Raw genomic sequence first — 19980 nt, 5'->3', positions numbered from 1 at the left:
AGAGCTCCAAATTCAAAATACAGAAATACTCATAATAAACATTTATAAAATATACAAGTGTTATACATTGGTTTAAAGATTAACTTCTTGTTAATCCACCCGCTGTGTCAGATTTCAAAAAGGCTTTACGGCGAAAGGATACCATGCAATTATCTGAGGACAGCGCCCCGCTTACAAAAGCATACAAACATTTTCCAGCCATGTAGAGTCACAAAAGTCAGAAATAGTGATTAATTTTTTCACTTACCTTTGATGATCTTCATATGGTTGCACTAACAAGACTCCCTGTTACACAATACATGTTTGTTTTGTTCGATAAAGTCCCTCTTTATATCCCAAAAACTCAGTTTTGTTGGCGCGTTTTATTCAGTAATCCACTGGCTCCAGGGGGGTCAAAACATGCAGACGAATACATCCTAATAGTACCGGTAAAGTTCGTCGAAACATGTCAAACGGTGTTTATAATTAATCCTCAGGTTGTGTATTGTCTAAATAATCAATAATAAGTAACAGGCAGTTAGTTTACTTTGGGCACGTTTGTCATCCAAACTTCAAAATACTGCCCCCTACCCAAGAGAGGTTAAATGGAAGCAAATCGAACGAAACAGGGATAAACATGCCTGAATTTGTCCAATATAAACTCTCGTTTGTAACTGTTGAACTGATGATTACACCCTAGATCTGCTAGATGCAGGCAAGAGTGTGCAAGGCGGTACTGAATGTGTCAATGTCTGTTACCTTGATTACTCAAATTTCTCTTGACCTGTGCACCTACGTTGTACACTTTCCTTCATATGCTAGGTTGTAGCTACCTCGTGATGGGTATAGGGAAAATTAGAGGATCATGTAGTAGCCTAAATCTATCAATGTTACATTGAGCTGGGTGAATGGAATATGAATGACAGTCATCCAATATGCTGTAATAGAAATAAGGCCATGCTCATAAAAAAATTGTCACCGATCACCACTGGATTTGATAAAGACTGTGAGCTGAAGCCAGAGTCTGGAAAGAACTTAATCTGAAGTAGATCTGAGGACATCAACCGTATAGTAGTTTGAAGTTTTAATGTCACATGCACAAGTATAGTGAAATGCCTTTCTTGCAAGCTCTAACCCAACAATCCAGCAATCAATAACAATGTAATACTAAAAATATGGTTCCCACTGTGAAGCATGGAGGAGGAGGTGTGATGGTGTGGGGGTGCTTTGCTGGTGACACTGTCGTGATTTATTTAGAATTCAAGGCATACTTAACCAGCATGGCTACCACAGCATTCTGCAGCGATACGCTATCTCATCTGGTGGGACTATCATTTGTTTTTCAAGAAGACAATGACCCAACACACCTCAATTGAGATAGTTTGGGATGAGTTTGACCGCAGAGTGAAGGAAAAGCAGCCACAAGTGCTCAGCATATGAGGGATGTCCTTCAAGACTGTTGGAAAAGCATTCCAGGTTAAGCTGGTTGAGAGAATGCCAAGAGTGTACAAAGCTGTCATCAAGGCAAAGGGTGGCTACTTTGAAGAATCTAAAATATAAAATATATTTTGATTTGTTTAACACTTTTTTGCCTACGTGATTCCATATGTGTTATTTCATAGTTTTGATGTACAATGTGGAAAATAGTAAAAAATAAAGAAAAACCCTTGAATGAGTAGGTGTGTCCAAACTATTGACTGGTACTGTAAATATATATATTTAAAATATATTTTCCTTTATTATTTTCCACTAACTCTACCAACCATCCACCTAATTGGAGTAAACTAATGAACAACAACACTTTGGCTTCAACTTTATATATAAGATGTCCATTTATTTGCGCTGTGGAACACCTATGTGAGAATGCTATTCATTGACTACAGCTCAGCGTTCAACCCCATAGTGCCCTCAAAGCTCATCAATAAGCTAAGGACCCTGGGACTAAACACCTCCCTCTGCGACTGGATCCTGGACTTCCTGACGGGCCACCCCAGGCGGTAAGGGTAGGTAACAACACATCCGCCACGCTGATCCTCAACATGGGCCCATCAGGGGTGCGTGCCCCTCCTGTACTCCCTGTTCACTCATGACTGCACGGCCAGGCACGACTCCAACACCATCATTACATTTGCCGATGACACAACAGTGGTAGGCCTGATCAACGACAAGACAGCCTATAGGGAGGAGGTCAGAGACCAGGCTGTGTGGTGCCAGGATAACAACCTCTCCCTCAACATGATCAAGACAAAGGAGACAAAGGAGATGATTGTGGACTACGGGAGAAAGAGGACCGAGCACGCCCCCGTTCTCATCGACGGGGCTGCAGTGGAGCAGGTTGAGAGCTTCAAGTTCTTTGGTGTCCACATCACCAACAAACTAACATGGTCCAAGCACACCAAGACAGTCGTGAAGAGGGCACGACAAAACCTACTCCCCCTCAGGAGACTGAAAAGATTTTGCATGGGTCCTCAGATCCTCAAAAGGTTTGACAGCTGCTCCAATTAGAGCATCCTGACCGGTTATATCACTGCCTGGTATGGCAACTGCTCGGCCTCCGACTGCAAGGCACTACAGAGGGTAGTGCGTATGGCCCAGTACATCACTGGGGCCAAGCTTCCTGCCATTCAGGACCTCTATACCAGTTGTTGTCAGAGGAAGGCCCTAAAAATTGTCAAAGACTCCAGCCACCCTAGTCATAGACCATTCTCTCTGCTACCGCACGGCAAGCGGTACCGGAGCACCAAGTCTAGGTCCAAGAGGCTTCTAAACAGCTTCTACCCCCAAGCCATAAGACTTCTGAACATCTAGTCAACTGGCTACCCAGACTATTTGCATCCCCCCAGTATATTTTACATTAGTTATCTTGTTGTTATTAGTCCCACCCTTCAGCTCCATTCAACCCCTCCCATTAATCTCTTAACACCATCCATTTAGGGGCGGCAGGTAGCCTAGTGGTTAGAGCGTTGGACTTGTAACAAAAAGGTTGCAAGATCGACTCCCTGAGCTGACAAGGTAAAAATCTGTCTTTCTGAACAAGGCAGTTAGCCCACTGTTCCTAGGCCGTCATTGAAAATGAGAATTTGTAGCCTAGTAGACTTGCCTAGTAAAATAAATATAAAATCCATATTGGATTTCTATTTGTTGTGCTGCTGTGATGTTTCACACAATTCTGAAGATTGTAAATTTAAAGATAAACATTTTTGGTGAAACTATTATTGATCGATTGACTGGCTTTTCAAATCACCCAGTTGTGCTATCTGCAGAGTTAGCTTTAGGTAAATGTTGCAATTCTTCAGCCATTCCTGGACCTGTGACCAAAAACAAGCTACATATGGACAGTACCAAAACAAATGATGTAATGACTCTGCCTCCTCACAGCAAAATCTGCAGAGCTGGGAAGATTGTATCCCCCATATATATAACATTTTATTGATTGCAAGAATTATGTATAATAATCTTAATAAAAAAATTATATGTTTTGAATCTGCCATCGTTTTGCTTTATGAACTGCTACGCATGTGCCATAGAATCGGTACATCGAAAATCTCTTCCCAACTATTTTGCAATATATACGGCACAGCTGTCAATTTTTTGGTCCTTAAATGAAACTGGTATACTTTTTTTATTCATCACAATTATCTTTAACCAATTTTGGTCTTTAATGCAGGGCCGACAGACAAGTTCCTTACTTTTTCCCCCTTCCACTTGCCTCTTCCATTTTTGTGGTAATGCTGCAATTAGTTGATTGTAATTTTGGGTAGAGCAGACATCTCCACCTCCACAGTTAACACAACCCTATAAATCACTCCTTTCAATGGTGCCCTGCTCCTAAGAGCAAAGCAAGAAGATCTTGACCCAAGTTGCATGACACGGAGCACCCGTTCCCTCTGGTCAGAAGAAACACAAACAAATATCACATCTCCTCTACAGTTTACCTTCACTGATTCAACTGCACCAGTGGAGGCTGTTGAGGGGAGGACGGCTCCTAATAACGGTTGGAACGGAGCAAATGGAATGGCATCATACACTTTTTCCCAAAATGTCACTCCTACTGGACCAGATTCTTCTTACTATCTACCTCGGACAGGGTATCGTCTGTTGAGTCTGAGCTTGCAGAAGGTTAGGCGGAGCAGTAATATCTGAACAATTACCTGCTTGCTTTCGAAATGGCCACTCCTTTCGACACACCCACTCCTTTCCACACGCCCATACTCCAGTCGCCATATTGGGACACAGCTTCCCCCTTCTCATTCAAAACATTTTTGCAAAACATATTTCTCTAGACCTCCAAGGGAGGTGTGACAATGAGGTGGTTTTGGAGGTATGGCAACTCGAGACAAATAGACCAATAAGGATCCAAACCTCTCTGCCAATAAGTTTTCCCCTCCCCTCTCAGACCACACCCAGACAGCCCAAACAAAACTCTTGCTTGAGAAATGTTTTTGCTAAAAAAGCAATTTCTTTCCATTTTAACGGAAAACTATTACAGCAAAGTACTTAATTGTTACCCAGAAACGATTTGATATGGATATAAAAACAATGTGGACCCCTGGCCTAGGCAGAGAGCTCTGTAAATATTGTACATCATTTTGTTATTTTCATATTTTCCGTCACATTTTTTAAATAATGTTTGGGGGTTTGATCTGGGGGTTGATCACTTACATCTCATGGTCTTGACTCTGACTTTCGTTCTTTTTGGCTTACGCCTATAGCTAGCTAGTTGGCTGTTTTGGATTCAAATAATGCAGCCCCTGTTTAAACTGTCAGGAAGGAATTACAAAAAGTACTGCATGCTGTGTCCAGAGATGGCAGAAGACGTTCAGGGACTGTTCTTAACAGCTGCCAAGACGTTGTGACTTCTCGTGTCCTTTTCAGCAGCTGTGGCATCACCCGTGTAGGTGCTACATGTTCTGCAATGGACAACCAGTAGCTATGGAGAAGCAGGTCCTATGGAGGTACTGACCATCGATTCCCCCTCCGCCGAAGCTACACTGCCTTTCCAATCCAAACTGCTTCAACTCCCAGCCTTTCATCTGAAGCCAAATTGAGACATTCAATCTCAATACCATCTCAATTTACATTTGTTGTTTGTTTTTCTTTTTATGGGCTTTGAGATTATTTTCTGTATTACAAGTTAAATACATTATTATTATATAATATCCCTAGTCATTGTCTGTCATAGTCAATGTCTCCTTGAAGCTTGGCTCTGTAGGATTCAAGTTTATTATGTGAGCTGCAGGCATGTTGATAAGACAGTGCACAGAAACATATTAGTCAAAGTACTGGAACAGAGCACTTAAGTGTGCACTAGAAGTGTGCACTTCCAAGATAGGGGAGAAACGTTTCCACACAAAACAATGGACATTGGGTTTATTTTTCAGTCTTAAAAGTTTATAACAACTTCTGGATAACATTAAAAAAAAAGATTTTTTGAAATTAATGTCACCCCATGATGACATTACAAATGAAAAATAAGCTTTGAAAAACAACATCACAGGAAGAATCATCCCCCCACAGCTCTCCTTGTTGACCGTAGAATAGAATAAGAAAGAATAGAACAAATCCTATTTGATTCTATTCTCGCAGTACGTAACATTACGTGCATACCTACCACACGCTAGTTCATAGTGGGACAACCTAGACCAGTGTTAAGATGTGAATTCATATCAATAATATACATTTTCAGAAGTGGATTTTATTATCAACCTGTTATGGCATGAAATCGGGTCATTTTCTAACCCCCCCATTTAACGATAGATTACTAGTAGAAATCAAATACAAAAGTTTGAGTGATTGGCATTATCATACACAGTACATGATCATAATAGGATAGGGTTTTTGATTGGTTGACAGGGAAACTCTGTTTACTCAGTTTCGTTGTCATGCCAATAGTTTTGTGAAATGTGAAAAAAAATTTACCTTTTGGAGATAAAAATAATGAATGTTGGAAAAAAAACTCCCGCCCGCAGCCAAATAGTATATATACTTTTTATTTTTAAATATATATATATATATATATATATATATATATATATATATATATATATAAAATACTGTTTAATTCATAGACGTACAATATCTGAATGAGTGCGTGTATATGTGAGCGAGTGAATGCGTGAGTGTGTGAATGAGTGCATGAATCAATTAAATGAGTGAAGACGAGTGAACAAACAAAAACAACCCAGAAATTCATAATATAGCTAAGTACCTGTTTTATGTCTTACAACTATAAAGGTGTTTTACATAATATACACATTTAATTACTTACAAAAAGAGAAAAGAGGCCTAGAGTTAACAGGCTGGGAGAGACAGCAGTGTTAGTACCACCAAGGAGAAAAAAACTAAAAAAGAAAGAATAACAGAAAGATTTAATAAAAATGAAAACCTAGAAAAACGCAGTCTCGCTAAGAAAGCTCATCAGTGCATCTCTTCTCTTTGATGTTCCGACGTCAAAGTGCCGATTTGGTAACACGGAGACAACTCCACTCGTTTGTAAAACACAAAAAGAAAAAAAAAGAAAAAATGAAAGAAGAATCTGTCTAAAAATGAAATGTTTGTACCACCCTCTGTACTGTACTGAAATCTAAATATATTTTTTTGTTGTTGAAACAAAATAACAATTTTTAAAAGATAAAAATAAAGATAAAAATAAAATGCACTTTTGTCACACAAGGCACCTTTCGTGTTTTTTTTGTGTTTCTTTTTGACGTACTTGAGGTATTAAAATAGAAGAAAAGACTAAATAGATTCATTTTTTCAACGTTTTTTCTTTTGTTGCTGTGTTGCACAGTAGCACCATTTAAGTTGTCGTTTCCGGAAGACAATACACCATTGGAATTCCACCTTGTCACGGAGACATCATCATCACCACGCCACCGCCATGTTCGTTGTCGGTTGTCCCCGGCAACGGTTGCCGCTGCGCTGTTACGTCCTCTTCATACAGACCACACAGCGGCTGACGCGTGTCCGCAGGTTACCTGCTTTCAGCGTCTCCGACTGTGGCTTCCTGTTAGGGGTCAGGGGTTAGAGGTCAGGGTTTGGCATCACTGTATGGGCTCTCAGATCTTTACATTTTATATGAAAATTACCCATCTCAAGCAAATAACTACATTATCTAATGCTTTCAGTGTAATTTCTCATTACTCAGGATCAATCAACCAATCAGTTATTTAATAAATCAATTACTGAGGGGAAAAAACCCATCATAATCTCTGCAACATTCTCTCGTACCTGAACATTTCTGATTGGTCGACGGTGGCCAGCCAGAAGCTGTAGGAGTTGCCGTAGTAGTTGCAGGTTCCCCGACCGTGGCACTCGATGAAGGGAGCGCTTCGGAATTCCTCTAGACAGGACCCAGGAGAGGCCAGAGCCTGACCCGAACCCTCAGCACCAGCACTAGTGTGCTGTTATAAAAAGAGAGAGGGAGGGAGAGGAGGAGGGGAGTGGGAGGGATTGGTGGAGAAAGGTAAATGTGTGTGTTCATATGGTGGCTTAAACACACTTAAAATGTCAAACTTGATTCCTGTGTGTGTGTGTGTGTGTGTGTGTGTGTGTGTGTGTGTGTGTGTGTGTGTGTGTGTGTGTGTGTGTGTGTGTGTGTGTGTGTGTACCATCATGAAGGAGTATCCGATCCACAGTGGTTCCCAGTAGCTGGGGCAGGTGGGGATCTGAATGGTCTGACTGTGTACAGCGATCACCATGGCAGGGGCCTCACACACTGCACACCTAAAACACACACACACACAGAGGAGTGGTTAAATACACACACTCAGACATGATCACAGTCTCCTATTGTATCTTGTCTCCTCTATATGCCCTCCGTCCATCCCTCCTTCCCTCTTTACCTTCATGCCTTTCCCCTCCCTCCATCCCGCTCTACCTGCTGATGTAAGGTTTGATGCCCTCTCCGGTGATGGGGGCCATAGTCATGGGCATGGGCGTGGGTGTGGACAGCCAATAGGAGTAGTCGTTACGGGAGGCGAAGTTACACACGTTGTTGATGTTACAGAACATGAATGGCATGGTGCTGAACCGGCGCAGGCAACTACCAGCAGTTCCTAGAGAGAGGGAGTAGAGGAAAGAGGGGCGACAGGATGGGGAGAGATGAAGAGGAGGGGCGAGAGGATGGGTGGGAGAAAGAGAGGGAAGGGAGGACGGAGGGGCAAGAAGATGGGGAGAAGAGATAGGGAGAGGTGAGGGAGTAAGGAGAGGAGAGGGATGAGAAGAGGGGGGGAAGGAGGAGAGTTGAATAATTTTTTTCCAGCTTTGAACTATTTCCTATGTGTGTGTGTGTGTGTGTGTGTGTGCGACCACGCATGTGTGTGCATGCGTCTTTGTGTACCAGCTTGTATATATAACTCCAGTCTCCATCCTTACCCAGATCCTGTCCGTGTGCCCTCTCGTTGCCCTGTACGTAGAGTAGAGAGTAGCCATCGTAGATGAGGCTGGTGCCCTCTGGGCAGAGGGGGACGTCCTCGCCCTGGCTGTGTCTGGTGATCAGGAAGCCGTGCGCCACAGAGGCAGATCCAGATGGACCTGGGGGGCCCTGCAGGCCATCTGAACCAGGGGGACCGGGATATCCACGCTCACCTGGGAACAGGGGATAGAAGGGATAAAAGACAAAGCATGGGGAACATTAACAACTCATTGAATTGTATAATACCACATAACTCAGGCAGAGGAAAGTTCTTGGCAGAGTAAGATGTGCTACAATGATCAGTAAAGCCTTGTTCACACTACAGGCCTTAATTCTCAAATCATTTAAAAATAAATCCGTTTTGGAAGACTGACTGTCCAAACAGCGAGTTACACATGTCCAAATCGGATTTGTGTATGTTCAGACTTTAGTCATTTGCAGACATGGCTATGGTAGTTGTCATGGTAATAGCGGGTGTCTGTGCAGTAGTGTTGGCTGATTGGCGGTGATGCTCGTGCTCCCTCTCAATCAGAAGTTATGTAGCAAGCTAAGGTGACAACTACGCCTGCCATAGAACTCTCCCAGTTGCTTTGAATGTTCGAAATTACAGTGTACGAACACTAAAGCCTCAAAGGATAAGATGATCCACCTTTCAAAACAAGTCATTTTTGGCTAGCAACAACAGTCAACTAGTTAGCTAGGTAGCTGTTTAGCTTGCTAGCACATTCTCAAATTTGTTTGTAAACAATTAACAAGCTAGTAATACCACGTTCTTGTCAAACTGTCAACAGAGTAGCTAGCATGCAACAATATAAGCCAAAAAACAGTTTACAAACCACTTCTGGGGAAAAAAACCCAGATTTAACTATTTAGACACAGGTCACATGGCCAGAAATCTGATTTGCATCTGGCTTGAAATATCTGATTCAGACTGCAGAAAAATGATCATATTAGAATCAAACTGCCAGTGTGAAAGCTTTAGATGTGCTGTAATTAATAAGGATGTAACGATTCACCATATCGGTCCCCGATTCAAATGTTTAAGATGCAAGTGCATCGGTCCGCGGACCCCAAACTGATTAAAATGTAGCATACAATTTATTATGTGACTTGTTAAGCACATTTTTACTCCTGAACTTATTTAGGCTTGCCATAACAAAGGGGTTAAATACTTATTGACTCAAGACATTTCAGATATTCATTTTTTATTCATTTGTAAAAAAAAAAAAAAATCTAAAAACATAGTTCCACTTTGACATTTACATTTTAGTCATTTAGCAGGCGCTCTTATCCAGGGCGACTTACAGTAGTGAATGCATACATTTCAAACATTTTTTCCCCCATACTGGTCCCCCATGGGAATCAAACCCACAACCCTGGCGTTGCAAACACCATGCTCTACCAACTGAGCCACATGGGACCATTTTAAATTCAGGCTGTAACACAATAAAAAAAGTCAAGGGTGTGAATACTTTCTGAAGGCACTGTACCTGCTGAACAGGGCTTACAATATATCTTATTTTAATAATAATTGATTGGATTTATATAGGCCTTTTCTACCAACTGAGGTACTCAAAACACTTTACATAGTAGAGCTTAACTCACCTCATCCACCACAAATGTGTAGCACCCACCTGGGTGATGCATAGCAACCATTTTTGTGCCAGAACACTCACCACACATCAGCTGGAGAGGTGAGCAGTGATATACAGTACCAGTCAAAAGTTTGGACACACCTACTCGTTCAACGGTTTTTCTTTATTTTTTACTATTTTCTTTCATTGTAGAATAATAGTGAAGACATCAAAACTATGAAATAACACATATGGAATCATGTAGTAACCAAAAAAGTGTTAATCAAATATTTTATATTTGAGATTCTCAAAGTAGCCACCCTTTGCCCTGATGACAGCTTTGCACACTCTTGGCATTCTCTCAACCAGCTTCATGAGGTTGTCACCTGGAATGCATTTCAAATAACAGGTGTGCCTTGTTAAAAGTTAATTTCTGGCATTTCTTTCCAAGTTGATGCATTTGAGCCAATCAGTTTTGTTGTGACAAGGTAGGGTTGGTACACAGAACATAGCCTTATTTGGTAAAATACTAAGTCCATATTATGGCAAGAACAGCTCAAATAAGCAAAGAGAAACAACAGTCCATCATTACTTTAAAACAAGAAGGTCAGTCAAAATTTCAAGAACTTAAAGTTTCTTCAAGTGCAGTCGCAAAAACCATCAAGCACTATGATGAAACTGGCTCTCATGAGGACCACTGTAACGATGTGCTCTGAGAGTCGGGAAGCAAGTTCAGGGAGTGAGTGTTTTAATAAATAAATGCAACATAATACAAAACAAGAAACACGAACAATGCACAGACATGAAACTGAAACAGCAACAATGATGCCTCACCTAAGGGAAGCATCAGGGAGTGTTTTTTTTGTTTTTGTTTCAGTAGGAATGACGTCGGGTCCAGGAGCCCCTACAGGCTCTCATGCCTCAGCCGGATCGCCAGGCTCCCCTGCCTCCGCCGGCTCGTCAGGCTCTCATGCCTCAGCCGGATCGCCAGGCTCCCCTGCCTCAGCCGGTGTGTCAGGTTCCCACGCATCAGCAGGAGTGACCGGTCCGCTCCTGATCCCTGGGATCGTCCCTTTGGTTGGCGTCCTGCTGCTGGAGCCGAACGCTCCGGGTTGTGGGTACCCCGCCACGTATGCTTTCTCCGGCGCTCTAGGTCGCCATGCTCCCGTGTCTCAGCCGGACTGACAGGTTTCCCGCGCCTCAGCAGAGGTGACCGGTCCGCTCCTGATCCCCGGGATTGTCATTTTGGTCGGCATCATGCGGCTGGGGCCGCACGTCAGGGAGGGGGTACTGTCATGTGTGCTCCCTCTCCGGCCTCTAGGTCACCAGGCTGCTCGTTATGGCGCACACCTGTCCCCATCCTTACACGCACCTGTGCGTCGTCAGACTCACCTGGACTCCATCACTTTCCTGATGACCTTCCCTATATATGTCACTCCCTTTGGTTCATTCCCCAGGCGTCATTGTTTCTGTTTCATGTCTGTGTGCTGTTAGTGTTTCTTGTTTTGGATAATGTTTATTTTATTAAAACACTCACTCCCTGAACTTGCTTCCCGACTCTCAGCGCATATCGTTATATCCACCACAGGAAAGGACGACCCAGAGTTACCTCTGCTGCAGAGGATAAGTTCATTAGAGTTACCAGCCTCAGAAATTGCAGCCCAAGTAAATGCTTCACAGAGTTCAAGTGACATGTGTATATCAACTGTTCAGAGGAGACTGTGTGATTCAGGCCTTCATGATCGAATTGCTGCAAATAAACCTCTACTAAAGGACACAAATAAGAAAAAGTGACTTGCTTGGGCCAAGAAACACGAGCAATGGACATTAGACCGGTGGAAATTTGTACTTTGGTCTGATGAGTCCAAATGTGAGACTTTTGGTTCCAACCGACGTGTCTTTGTGAGACGCAGAGTAGATGAACGGATGATCTCCGCATGTGTGGTTCCCACCGTGAAGCATGGAGGAGGAGGAGTGATGGTGTGGGGGTGCTTTTCTGGTGACACTGTCAGTGATTTATTTAGAACTCAAAGCATACAACCAGCATGGCTACCACAGCATTCTGCAGCGATTCACCATCCCGTCTGGTTTGCGCTTAGTGGGACTCTCAATTGTTTTTCAACAGGACAATGACCCAACACACCTACAGGCTGCGTAATGGCTATTTGACCAAGAAGGAAAGTGATGGAGGGCTGCATCAGATGACCTGTCCTCTACAATCACCAGACCTTAACCCAATTGAGATGGTTTGGGATGAGTTGGACCGTAGAGTGAAAGAAAAGCAGCCAACAAGTGCTCAGCATATGTGGGAAGTCCTTCAATACTGTTGGGAAAAGCATTCCAGGTGAAGCTGGTTGAGAGAATGCCAAGAGTGTGCAAAGCTGTCATCAAGGCAAAGGGTGTCTACTTTGAAGAATCTAAATGTAATATATTATGATTTGTTTAACACTTCTTTTTTACTACATGATTCCATATGTGCTATTTCATAGTTTTGATGTCTTCACTATTATTCTACAATGTAGAAAATAGTAAAAATAAAGAAAAACCCTTGAATGAGTAGGTGTGTCCAAACTTCTGACTGGTACTGTATGCCAATAAGGAATGAGGGGGAGGAATTTAGCCATGACACTAGGGTTAACACCACTGCTCTTACAATAAGTGCCATGGAATTTTCAAAGACCACAGTGAGTCAGGAAATCCGTTTAACATCCCATCCAAAAGACGGCACCCTACGCAAGGCAATGTCCCCTTCACCCCCTTGGGGCATTGGGATCTCCTTAGACCAGAGGGAATAGTGCCCCTTCCTGGCACTCCAACACCACATCCAGGACCGACCTTGCTTAGCTTCAGAGGCAAGCCAGCAGTGGGATGAAGGGTGGTACAGTATGCTGGTGGCATTGATTGTTCAGTTTCACCATCAGCGATACTTTTGGTAGTTTTGCTTTAAACAATCAGTGTATATGGTAAGTTTTAAATATACAGAGTAAAGTTGATAACGAGGACAGCAATCAAGTTTGCAAGGTGCACTGCAGTGCCTAAGTGAGAGGAGAAGAGAATATCAATCCGTTAAAACTTCCAGTCAAAACCATTTGATTTTGAGATGGAGGTGAAATCCAAAGTGCTATATAGTGCTAAAGTGCCTTCAGAAAATATTCATACCCCTTGACTTATTCTACATTTTGTTGTGTTACAATCTGAATTCAAAATAGATAGATAGATTTATTCTCACCCATCTACACACAATTATGCCTTACCGCATTACGACAACGTAAAACATGTTTTTAGAAAAAATGTTAAATACAGAAATATCTCATCAGCATTCACACCCCTTTGCTATGACACTCCAAATTGAGCTCAGGTGCATCCAATTTCCTTCGATCATCCTTGAGACGTCACTACAACTTGATTGGAGTCCACCTGAAGCCAATCCAATTGTTTGGACATGATTTAGAAAGAAACCCACCTGTCTATATAAGGTCCCACAGTTGACAGTGTATATAAGAGCTGAAACTATATCACGACATCCAAGAAACTGTCCATAGATCTCCGAGATAGAATTGTGATGAGGCAAATACAGTGGCAAGAAAAAGTATGTGAACCTTGAGCTCTGCATAAATTGGTCATCAGATTTGATCTGATCTTCATCTAAGTCACAACAATAGACAAACATAGTGTGCTTAAATTAATAACACACAAATTATTGTATTTTTCTTGTCTATATTGAATACATCATTTAAACATTCACAGTGTAGGTTGGAAAAAGTATGTGAACCCCTAGGCTAATGACTTCTCCAAAAGTTAATTGGAGTCAGGAGTCAGCTAACGTGGAGTCCAATCAATGAGATGAGTTTGGTTAGAGCTGCCTTGCCCTATAAAATCCCTCACAAAATTGGAGTTTGCTATTCACAAGAAGAATTGCCTGATGTGAACCATGCCTCGAACAAAAGAGATCTCAGAAGACCTAAGATTAAGAATTGTTTACTTGCATAAAGCTGTAAAGGGTTACAAAAGTATCTCTAAAAGCCTTGATGTTCATCAGTCCACGGTATGACAAATTGTCTATAAATGGAGAAAGTTCAGCACTGTTGCTGATACGTAAAACACTAAACAAGAATGGTGTTCATGGGAGGACACCACGGAACAAGCCACTGCTGTCCAAAAAAAACATTGCTGCACATCTGAAGTTTGCAAAAGTGCACCTGGATGTTCCACAGCGCTACTGGCAAGATATTCTGTGGACAGATGAAACTACAGTTGAGTTGTTTGGAAGGAACACACAACACTATGTGTGGAGAAAAAAAGGCACAGCACCTCATCCCAACTGTATGGTGGAGGGAGCATCATGGTTTGGGGCTGCTTTGCTGCCTCAGGGCCTGGACAACTTGCTATCATCGACGGAAAAATGAATTCTCAAGTTTATCAAGACTTTTTGCAGGAGAATGTAAGGCTATCTGTCCACCAATTGAAGCTCAACAGAAGTTGGGTGATGCAACAGGACAATGACCCAAAACACAGAAGTAAATCTACAACAGAATGGCTTCAACAGAAGAAAATACGCCTTCTGGAGTGGCCCAGTCAGAGTCCTGACCTCAACCCGATTGAGATGCTGTGGCATGACCTCAAGAGAGCAGTTCACACCAGACATCCCAAGAATATTGCTGAACTGAAACAGTTTTGGAAAGAGGAATGGTCCAAAATTCCTCCTGACCGTTGTGCAGGTCTGATCCGCAACTACAGAAAACGTTTGGTTGAGGTTATTGCTGCCAACGGAGGGTCAACCAGTTATTAAATCCAAGGGTTCACATACTTTTCCCACCCTGCACTGTGAATGTTTACACAGTGTGTTCAATAAAGACATGAAAACATATAATTGTTTGTGTGTTATTAGTTTAAGCAGACTGTGTTTGTCTATTGTTGTGACCTAGATGAAGATCAGATTACATTTTATGACCAATTTATGCAGAAATCCAGGTATTTCCAAAGGGTTCACATACTTTTTCTTGCCACTGTATCTGGGGAAGGGTATAAAACAATTTCTAGAGTGTTGAACGTTTCCAAGAGCACAGTGGTCTCCATCACTGGGAAATTTAAAAAATATGGAACTACCCAGACTCTGCCTAGAGCTAGCCGTCCTACCAAACTGAACAACCGGGAAAGAAGGACCTGAAAGAACTACAGGGTTCCTTGGCTGAGATGTAAGAACTTGCCAGAAGGATAAGTCTCTACAGCACTTCACCAATCTAGGCTTTATGGGAGAGTGGCCAGATGGAAGCCACTCCTGAGAAAAAGGCACATGACAGCACACCTGGAGTTTGCAAACCCCCTGTGAAAAACTCACAGATCATAAGGCAAAAGATTATGTGGTCTGATGAGACAAAGATTGAACTCTTTGGCCTGAATGCAAAGAGCTATGTCTGGAGGAAACCAGGCACAGCTCATCAACTGTCTAACACCATCCCTACCGTGAAGCATTGTGGTGGCAGCATCACGCTATGGGGATGCTTTCCAGCGGCAGTGACTGGGAGACTGGTAAGGATAGAGGGAACAGTGAATGGAGCCAAATACAGGCAAATCCTTGATGAGAACCTGCTTCAGAGTGCAAACGAACTTAGACTGGGATGAAGATTTACACTCCAACAGGACAATGACCGCAAAGCATACAGCCAAAGGAACACTGGAATGGCTTCAGAACAAGAATGTGAAAGTCCTTGAGTGGCCCAGCCAAAGGCCAGACTTGAATCCCATTGAAAAACTGTGGAAAGACTTGAAGATTGCTGTTCCCTTCCACTCACCATCTAACTTTAAAAAAAAATGAATTTTCAGTTTTACAAACGGACAGATAATGACAGCATACAATACATTGAGAATAACCCCCCCCTTTTCTGAAGGTGGCGATGCGTGTCTCATGGTCACCTGCGTTTCCTTCCAGAGCAATAATGCGGCTTGTATGTTCAGCACTGATTGTAAGGATGAGTCGAGATGATTAAATTGCGCGTTCATGTCCTCTTCCATTTCCTTGATAGCTGCTAATATAATAGTCGGTGAGGGCTCCGAGTTAGGGTTAGCCATTACGGCCAGGCAAACGCAAGCGTCACCATCCTTGTTTTGTGCTGTGGTGGGGACTTTGCCGTCTTTCTTTCCGGTTGTTTTTGGATTAATTAGTTTCCCCTTGGCCGTGTTTCTCATGGAGTTGCTCATTGTAGCAGTTTGGTTGGGTAAAAGTACAATTTTAATCAAATTTAAGCAAGGGTGAGGAGGAGGTAGTCGGAGAAGCGTCTACTCCATGTGGTGCTCACTAGCGCCCCCACTCACCATCTGATTTAACAGAGCTTGAGAAAATCCCCAAATCCAGACGTTCAAAGCTGATACAGACATACCCAAGATGACTCAAAGTTCTAATCGCTGCCAAAGGTGCTTCTACAAAGTATTGACTCAGGGGTGTGAATACTGGTCTAAATTAGATATTTCTGTATTTAATTTTTAAACACGTTTGCAAAAATGTGGGTATTGTGTGTAGATGGGTAAAAAAAATGATGTAATACATTTTGAATTCAGGCTGTAACACAAGAAAATGTGGAATAAGTCAAGGGGTATGAATACATTCTGAAGGCACTGTATACATTCATTGGCTATATCATAGCTAATTTGTAAAAATATTGATACATTACTAGCTCAAACACGTCATCTGCAAAAATGTGAAGTTAATTAGTGGGTGATGGTGATTTCAGAACCAAAGTGGCAGGACAAAAAACATAGGCTACATTGCCCCCCGGTTTCAACATGGAGGAACATTTGGCCAAACTATTTCTGGTTTTCTCTGACAGATCTGGGTTAAAATGTGAAACACACTACATGACCAAAAGTATGTAGACACCTGCTTGTCAAACATCTCATTCCAAAATCATGGGCATTAACATGGAGTTGGTCCCACCGTTGCTGCTATAACAGCCTGTCATTCTGTCATTCCAATTCATTCCAAAGGTTTTCGATGGGGTTGAGGTCAGGGCTCTGTGCAGGCCAGTCATGTTCTTCCACACTGATCTCGACAAACCACTTCTGTATGGACCTCGCTTTGCGCACAGGGGCATTGTCAAACTTTATAGTTGGCACTATGCATTGGGGCAGGTAGCGTTCTCCTGGCATCCGCCAAAACCCAGATTTTGTTCTCGGACTGCCAAATGGTGAAGTGTGATTCATCACTCCAGAGAACGCGTTTCCACTGCTCCAGAGTCCAATGCCGGCAAGCTTTAAACCACTCCAGCTGAACACTTGGCATTGCGCATGGTCGGCTACTCGGCCATTTCATGAAGCTCCCGACGAACAGTTCTTGTGCTGGCGTTACTTCCAGAGGCAGTTTGGAACTCGGTAGTGAGTGTTGCAACCGAGGACAGATGATTTTTTACGAGCTTCAGCACTCAGCGGTCCCGTTCTGTGAGCTTGTGTAACCTACCAATTCACGACTGAGCCGTTGTTGCTCCTAGACGTTTTCACTTCACAATAACAGCACCTGACCGTTGCAGTTCTAGCAGAGCAGAAATCTGATGAACTGACTTGTTGCAAAGGTGGTGTCAGTGTCAGGTTGAAAGTCTACTGCCATTGTTTAGTTTATGGAGATTGTGTGGCTGTGTGCTCGATTTTATACACCTGTCAGCAACGGGTGTGGCTGAAATAGCTGAATCCTCTAAATTTGAAGTGGTGTCCACATGCTTTTGTATATATAGTGTAATTTTCTAATACTTGATTTAGTTTGGCAGGTACAATGGACCCAAAGAAATAGTCCCAAAAGTGCAAAGTCATGGCTAAATCAAAGGGACCTCAATGTATTTGACTAAGGTTTGTCTAAGGACTCAGTCTTGTTTGTCCTGTCAATGAACTCAATGAACAATACTATAACTAAGTTGACTTGATTTGAGCTTCTTTTACACTTCTAGAGCTACGTATCGTAATGACTATTGACTAATACTATATGACTACTAACTGATATATATATACACAATGGAAGGTTAGGTCTGTGTAAGCGAGATTTTTGTTATTTGTGTGCTACGGACCTGAGGAAGATGGCAATCTTACCTGGCTGTCCGGCGGGTCCTGGGTCTCCTTTGCGGCCGGAGGCTCCACTGAATCCTGGGGGTCCCTCAGGACCGGGGTCTCCTGGCTGACCGGGCTGACCTGGAACAGACCAGAGGACTCATCAGTGACCTCATATACCTCCAAGTGGAGAACTCTCGTCGCTATCTCTAGTAACTAGCTAATGATAACGAACTGCAGCTTCAAGCATCCTCTGGTAAGAATTAAGCTAATTGTAACTAACTTTATAAACTGAATATAAAACTCTCCTGTGGCAAACTGACACTGGGTGTGACAGTCCACTGACCTGAGAGTCCCTCCAGTCCGGGGGGTCCTGTGGCGCCACGGCCGCCTGGTAGACCTGAAGGGCCGGGGGGGCCACGCTCTCCCTTCAGCACGATGGGGGCTGGAGCAAAACCTGGGTCACCTGGGGGTCCTGAGATCAAAGATGACAACGAGAGAGGTTTGAGAGAAGAGAAGTGGGGTACACCAGAGATGGCAGTCAGAGTTATTGGGAGTGTGTGTAGGTGTTTGGGAGGGTGTGTGTGTGTGTGTGTGCGCACAGATGGGATGAGGGGTGAAGACTCACCAGCAGGGCCAACATCTCCGGGGTCTCCAGGGAGACCAGATGATCCAGGGATTCCAGAATCTCCCTTTGGTCCTGGGGTAGAGTGGGAGAGATGGAGAGAGAGAGGAAGGAGAGAGAGAGGGGGAGGAAAGAGAGAGGAAGGGAGTAGAGTGAGAGAGGTGGAGAGGGAAATAAGGGAGATGAGGGAATATTGTCAACAGAGATACCTATGATTGGACATTCACATATACCAGTGGTCACAAACCTTTTCAAAATGCAAGCCGGGAACTACCGCTCAGATTTTATTTTTTACATGACTTAAAAAACTTAAGCCTATGCAATATTAACCAATTAAAACAGTTTTGTAGAAATGATGTTTGTGCAATAGGCTATAGGCCCAATACATTATCACTGCATATTGGCTACACTTGAATTGCCCTGCCAATATTGTTCTTCTCAGACCATTTTGAAATTATATTTACCCATTTTAGGTATACGATCACACTGGTAATATATCATTTGTTGTATTACTTGTGAGGCGCAGCTGAGTGAGCATAATTATACACTTTTTCTCCTATGGACAGATGGCCTGCATCTGATAGTCAGTCTGAGGGGAGGGAGGGAGCAGCTAGCTCTCACCCGACTCACCGTCCCTCCTTTTTCCCTCCCTCTGCTGAGAAAAAGGGGACACGGTCTTCCAGCTAATGGCGAAACTTAAGTCGCATTATTTCTGCCTCATGCACCAATTCACGATGTTAGTCCTATTGACCAGAGAAAGTGAAATACTCCTCGGTATTAAAAAAGACACAAGCCGCCAATAATAACAACACAAGCTTATCAAAACACTTTGCTATACTCATTCATTGCAGCCGCAGTGCTGGCTGTAGCGTGAGTGGAAGTAGGAAGAACGCACATTTGATGGCTTACAAAAGTGTTGAACAAAGTGTTGACAGTGCTGAATAACAACTTAAACACAAACTTACTGATAAAAACAGCAGCTCTTCGCTGTGTTCGTTGTCTCTCTCTAGTCATGGTTTTAAAAGTTTTGAAATCTCATATTATCAACTTTGCTGCGCATTCTAGGCTTCTTTTTACAGTCGATGGCGTGAGGAAACTGTGCAGACACAGTGATCTGAGCTATCTGATTGGCCAGTGGTAGGCCTATAGGTACACTTGATTTGCTCTCTGGACCCCTTGGCGGGGTTCTACCTTCAGACACATGAAATGGTTCAAAATGCAAAGACTTTGCCTTCCCGGTACTAGGGCTGTTGAATCAAGTGCATCTAACACCAACAGGGCTGTTGAATCAAGTGCACCTAACACCAACAGGGCTGTTGAATCAAGTGCACCTAACACCAACAGGGCTGTTGAATCAA

The 19980-nt window shown here is 42.9% G+C and overlaps 1 protein-coding gene across 2 annotated transcripts in view; it reads right to left on the bottom strand.

The window, feature by feature from the left end:
* Positions 1–6174: 6174 nt before the first annotated feature.
* The window catches only part of col4a5 (collagen, type IV, alpha 5 (Alport syndrome)), an 87582-nt gene continuing 73776 nt past the window's right edge, over positions 6175–19980 (bottom strand). For both annotated transcript variants that reach the window (XM_014207140.2, XM_014207141.2), the window contains 8 exons: positions 18626–18697; positions 18344–18472; positions 18040–18138; positions 8356–8568; positions 7859–8036; positions 7590–7704; positions 7210–7382; positions 6175–6985 (listed from right to left, as the gene is read on the bottom strand). In XM_014207140.2, coding sequence (XP_014062615.1) covers positions 6904–6985; positions 7210–7382; positions 7590–7704; positions 7859–8036; positions 8356–8568; positions 18040–18138; positions 18344–18472; positions 18626–18697 — 1061 coding nt within the window. In that variant the 3' untranslated portion in view covers positions 6175–6903. The remainder of the gene's footprint in view (positions 6986–7209; positions 7383–7589; positions 7705–7858; positions 8037–8355; positions 8569–18039; positions 18139–18343; positions 18473–18625; positions 18698–19980) is intronic.

This window comes from Salmo salar, chromosome ssa07 (assembly GCF_905237065.1).
Source record: "Salmo salar chromosome ssa07, Ssal_v3.1, whole genome shotgun sequence".
NCBI lineage: Eukaryota > Metazoa > Chordata > Actinopteri > Salmoniformes > Salmonidae > Salmo > Salmo salar.
Note: the sequence above shows the minus strand (reverse complement) of the source record. Positions and strands in the feature narration are given on the sequence as shown.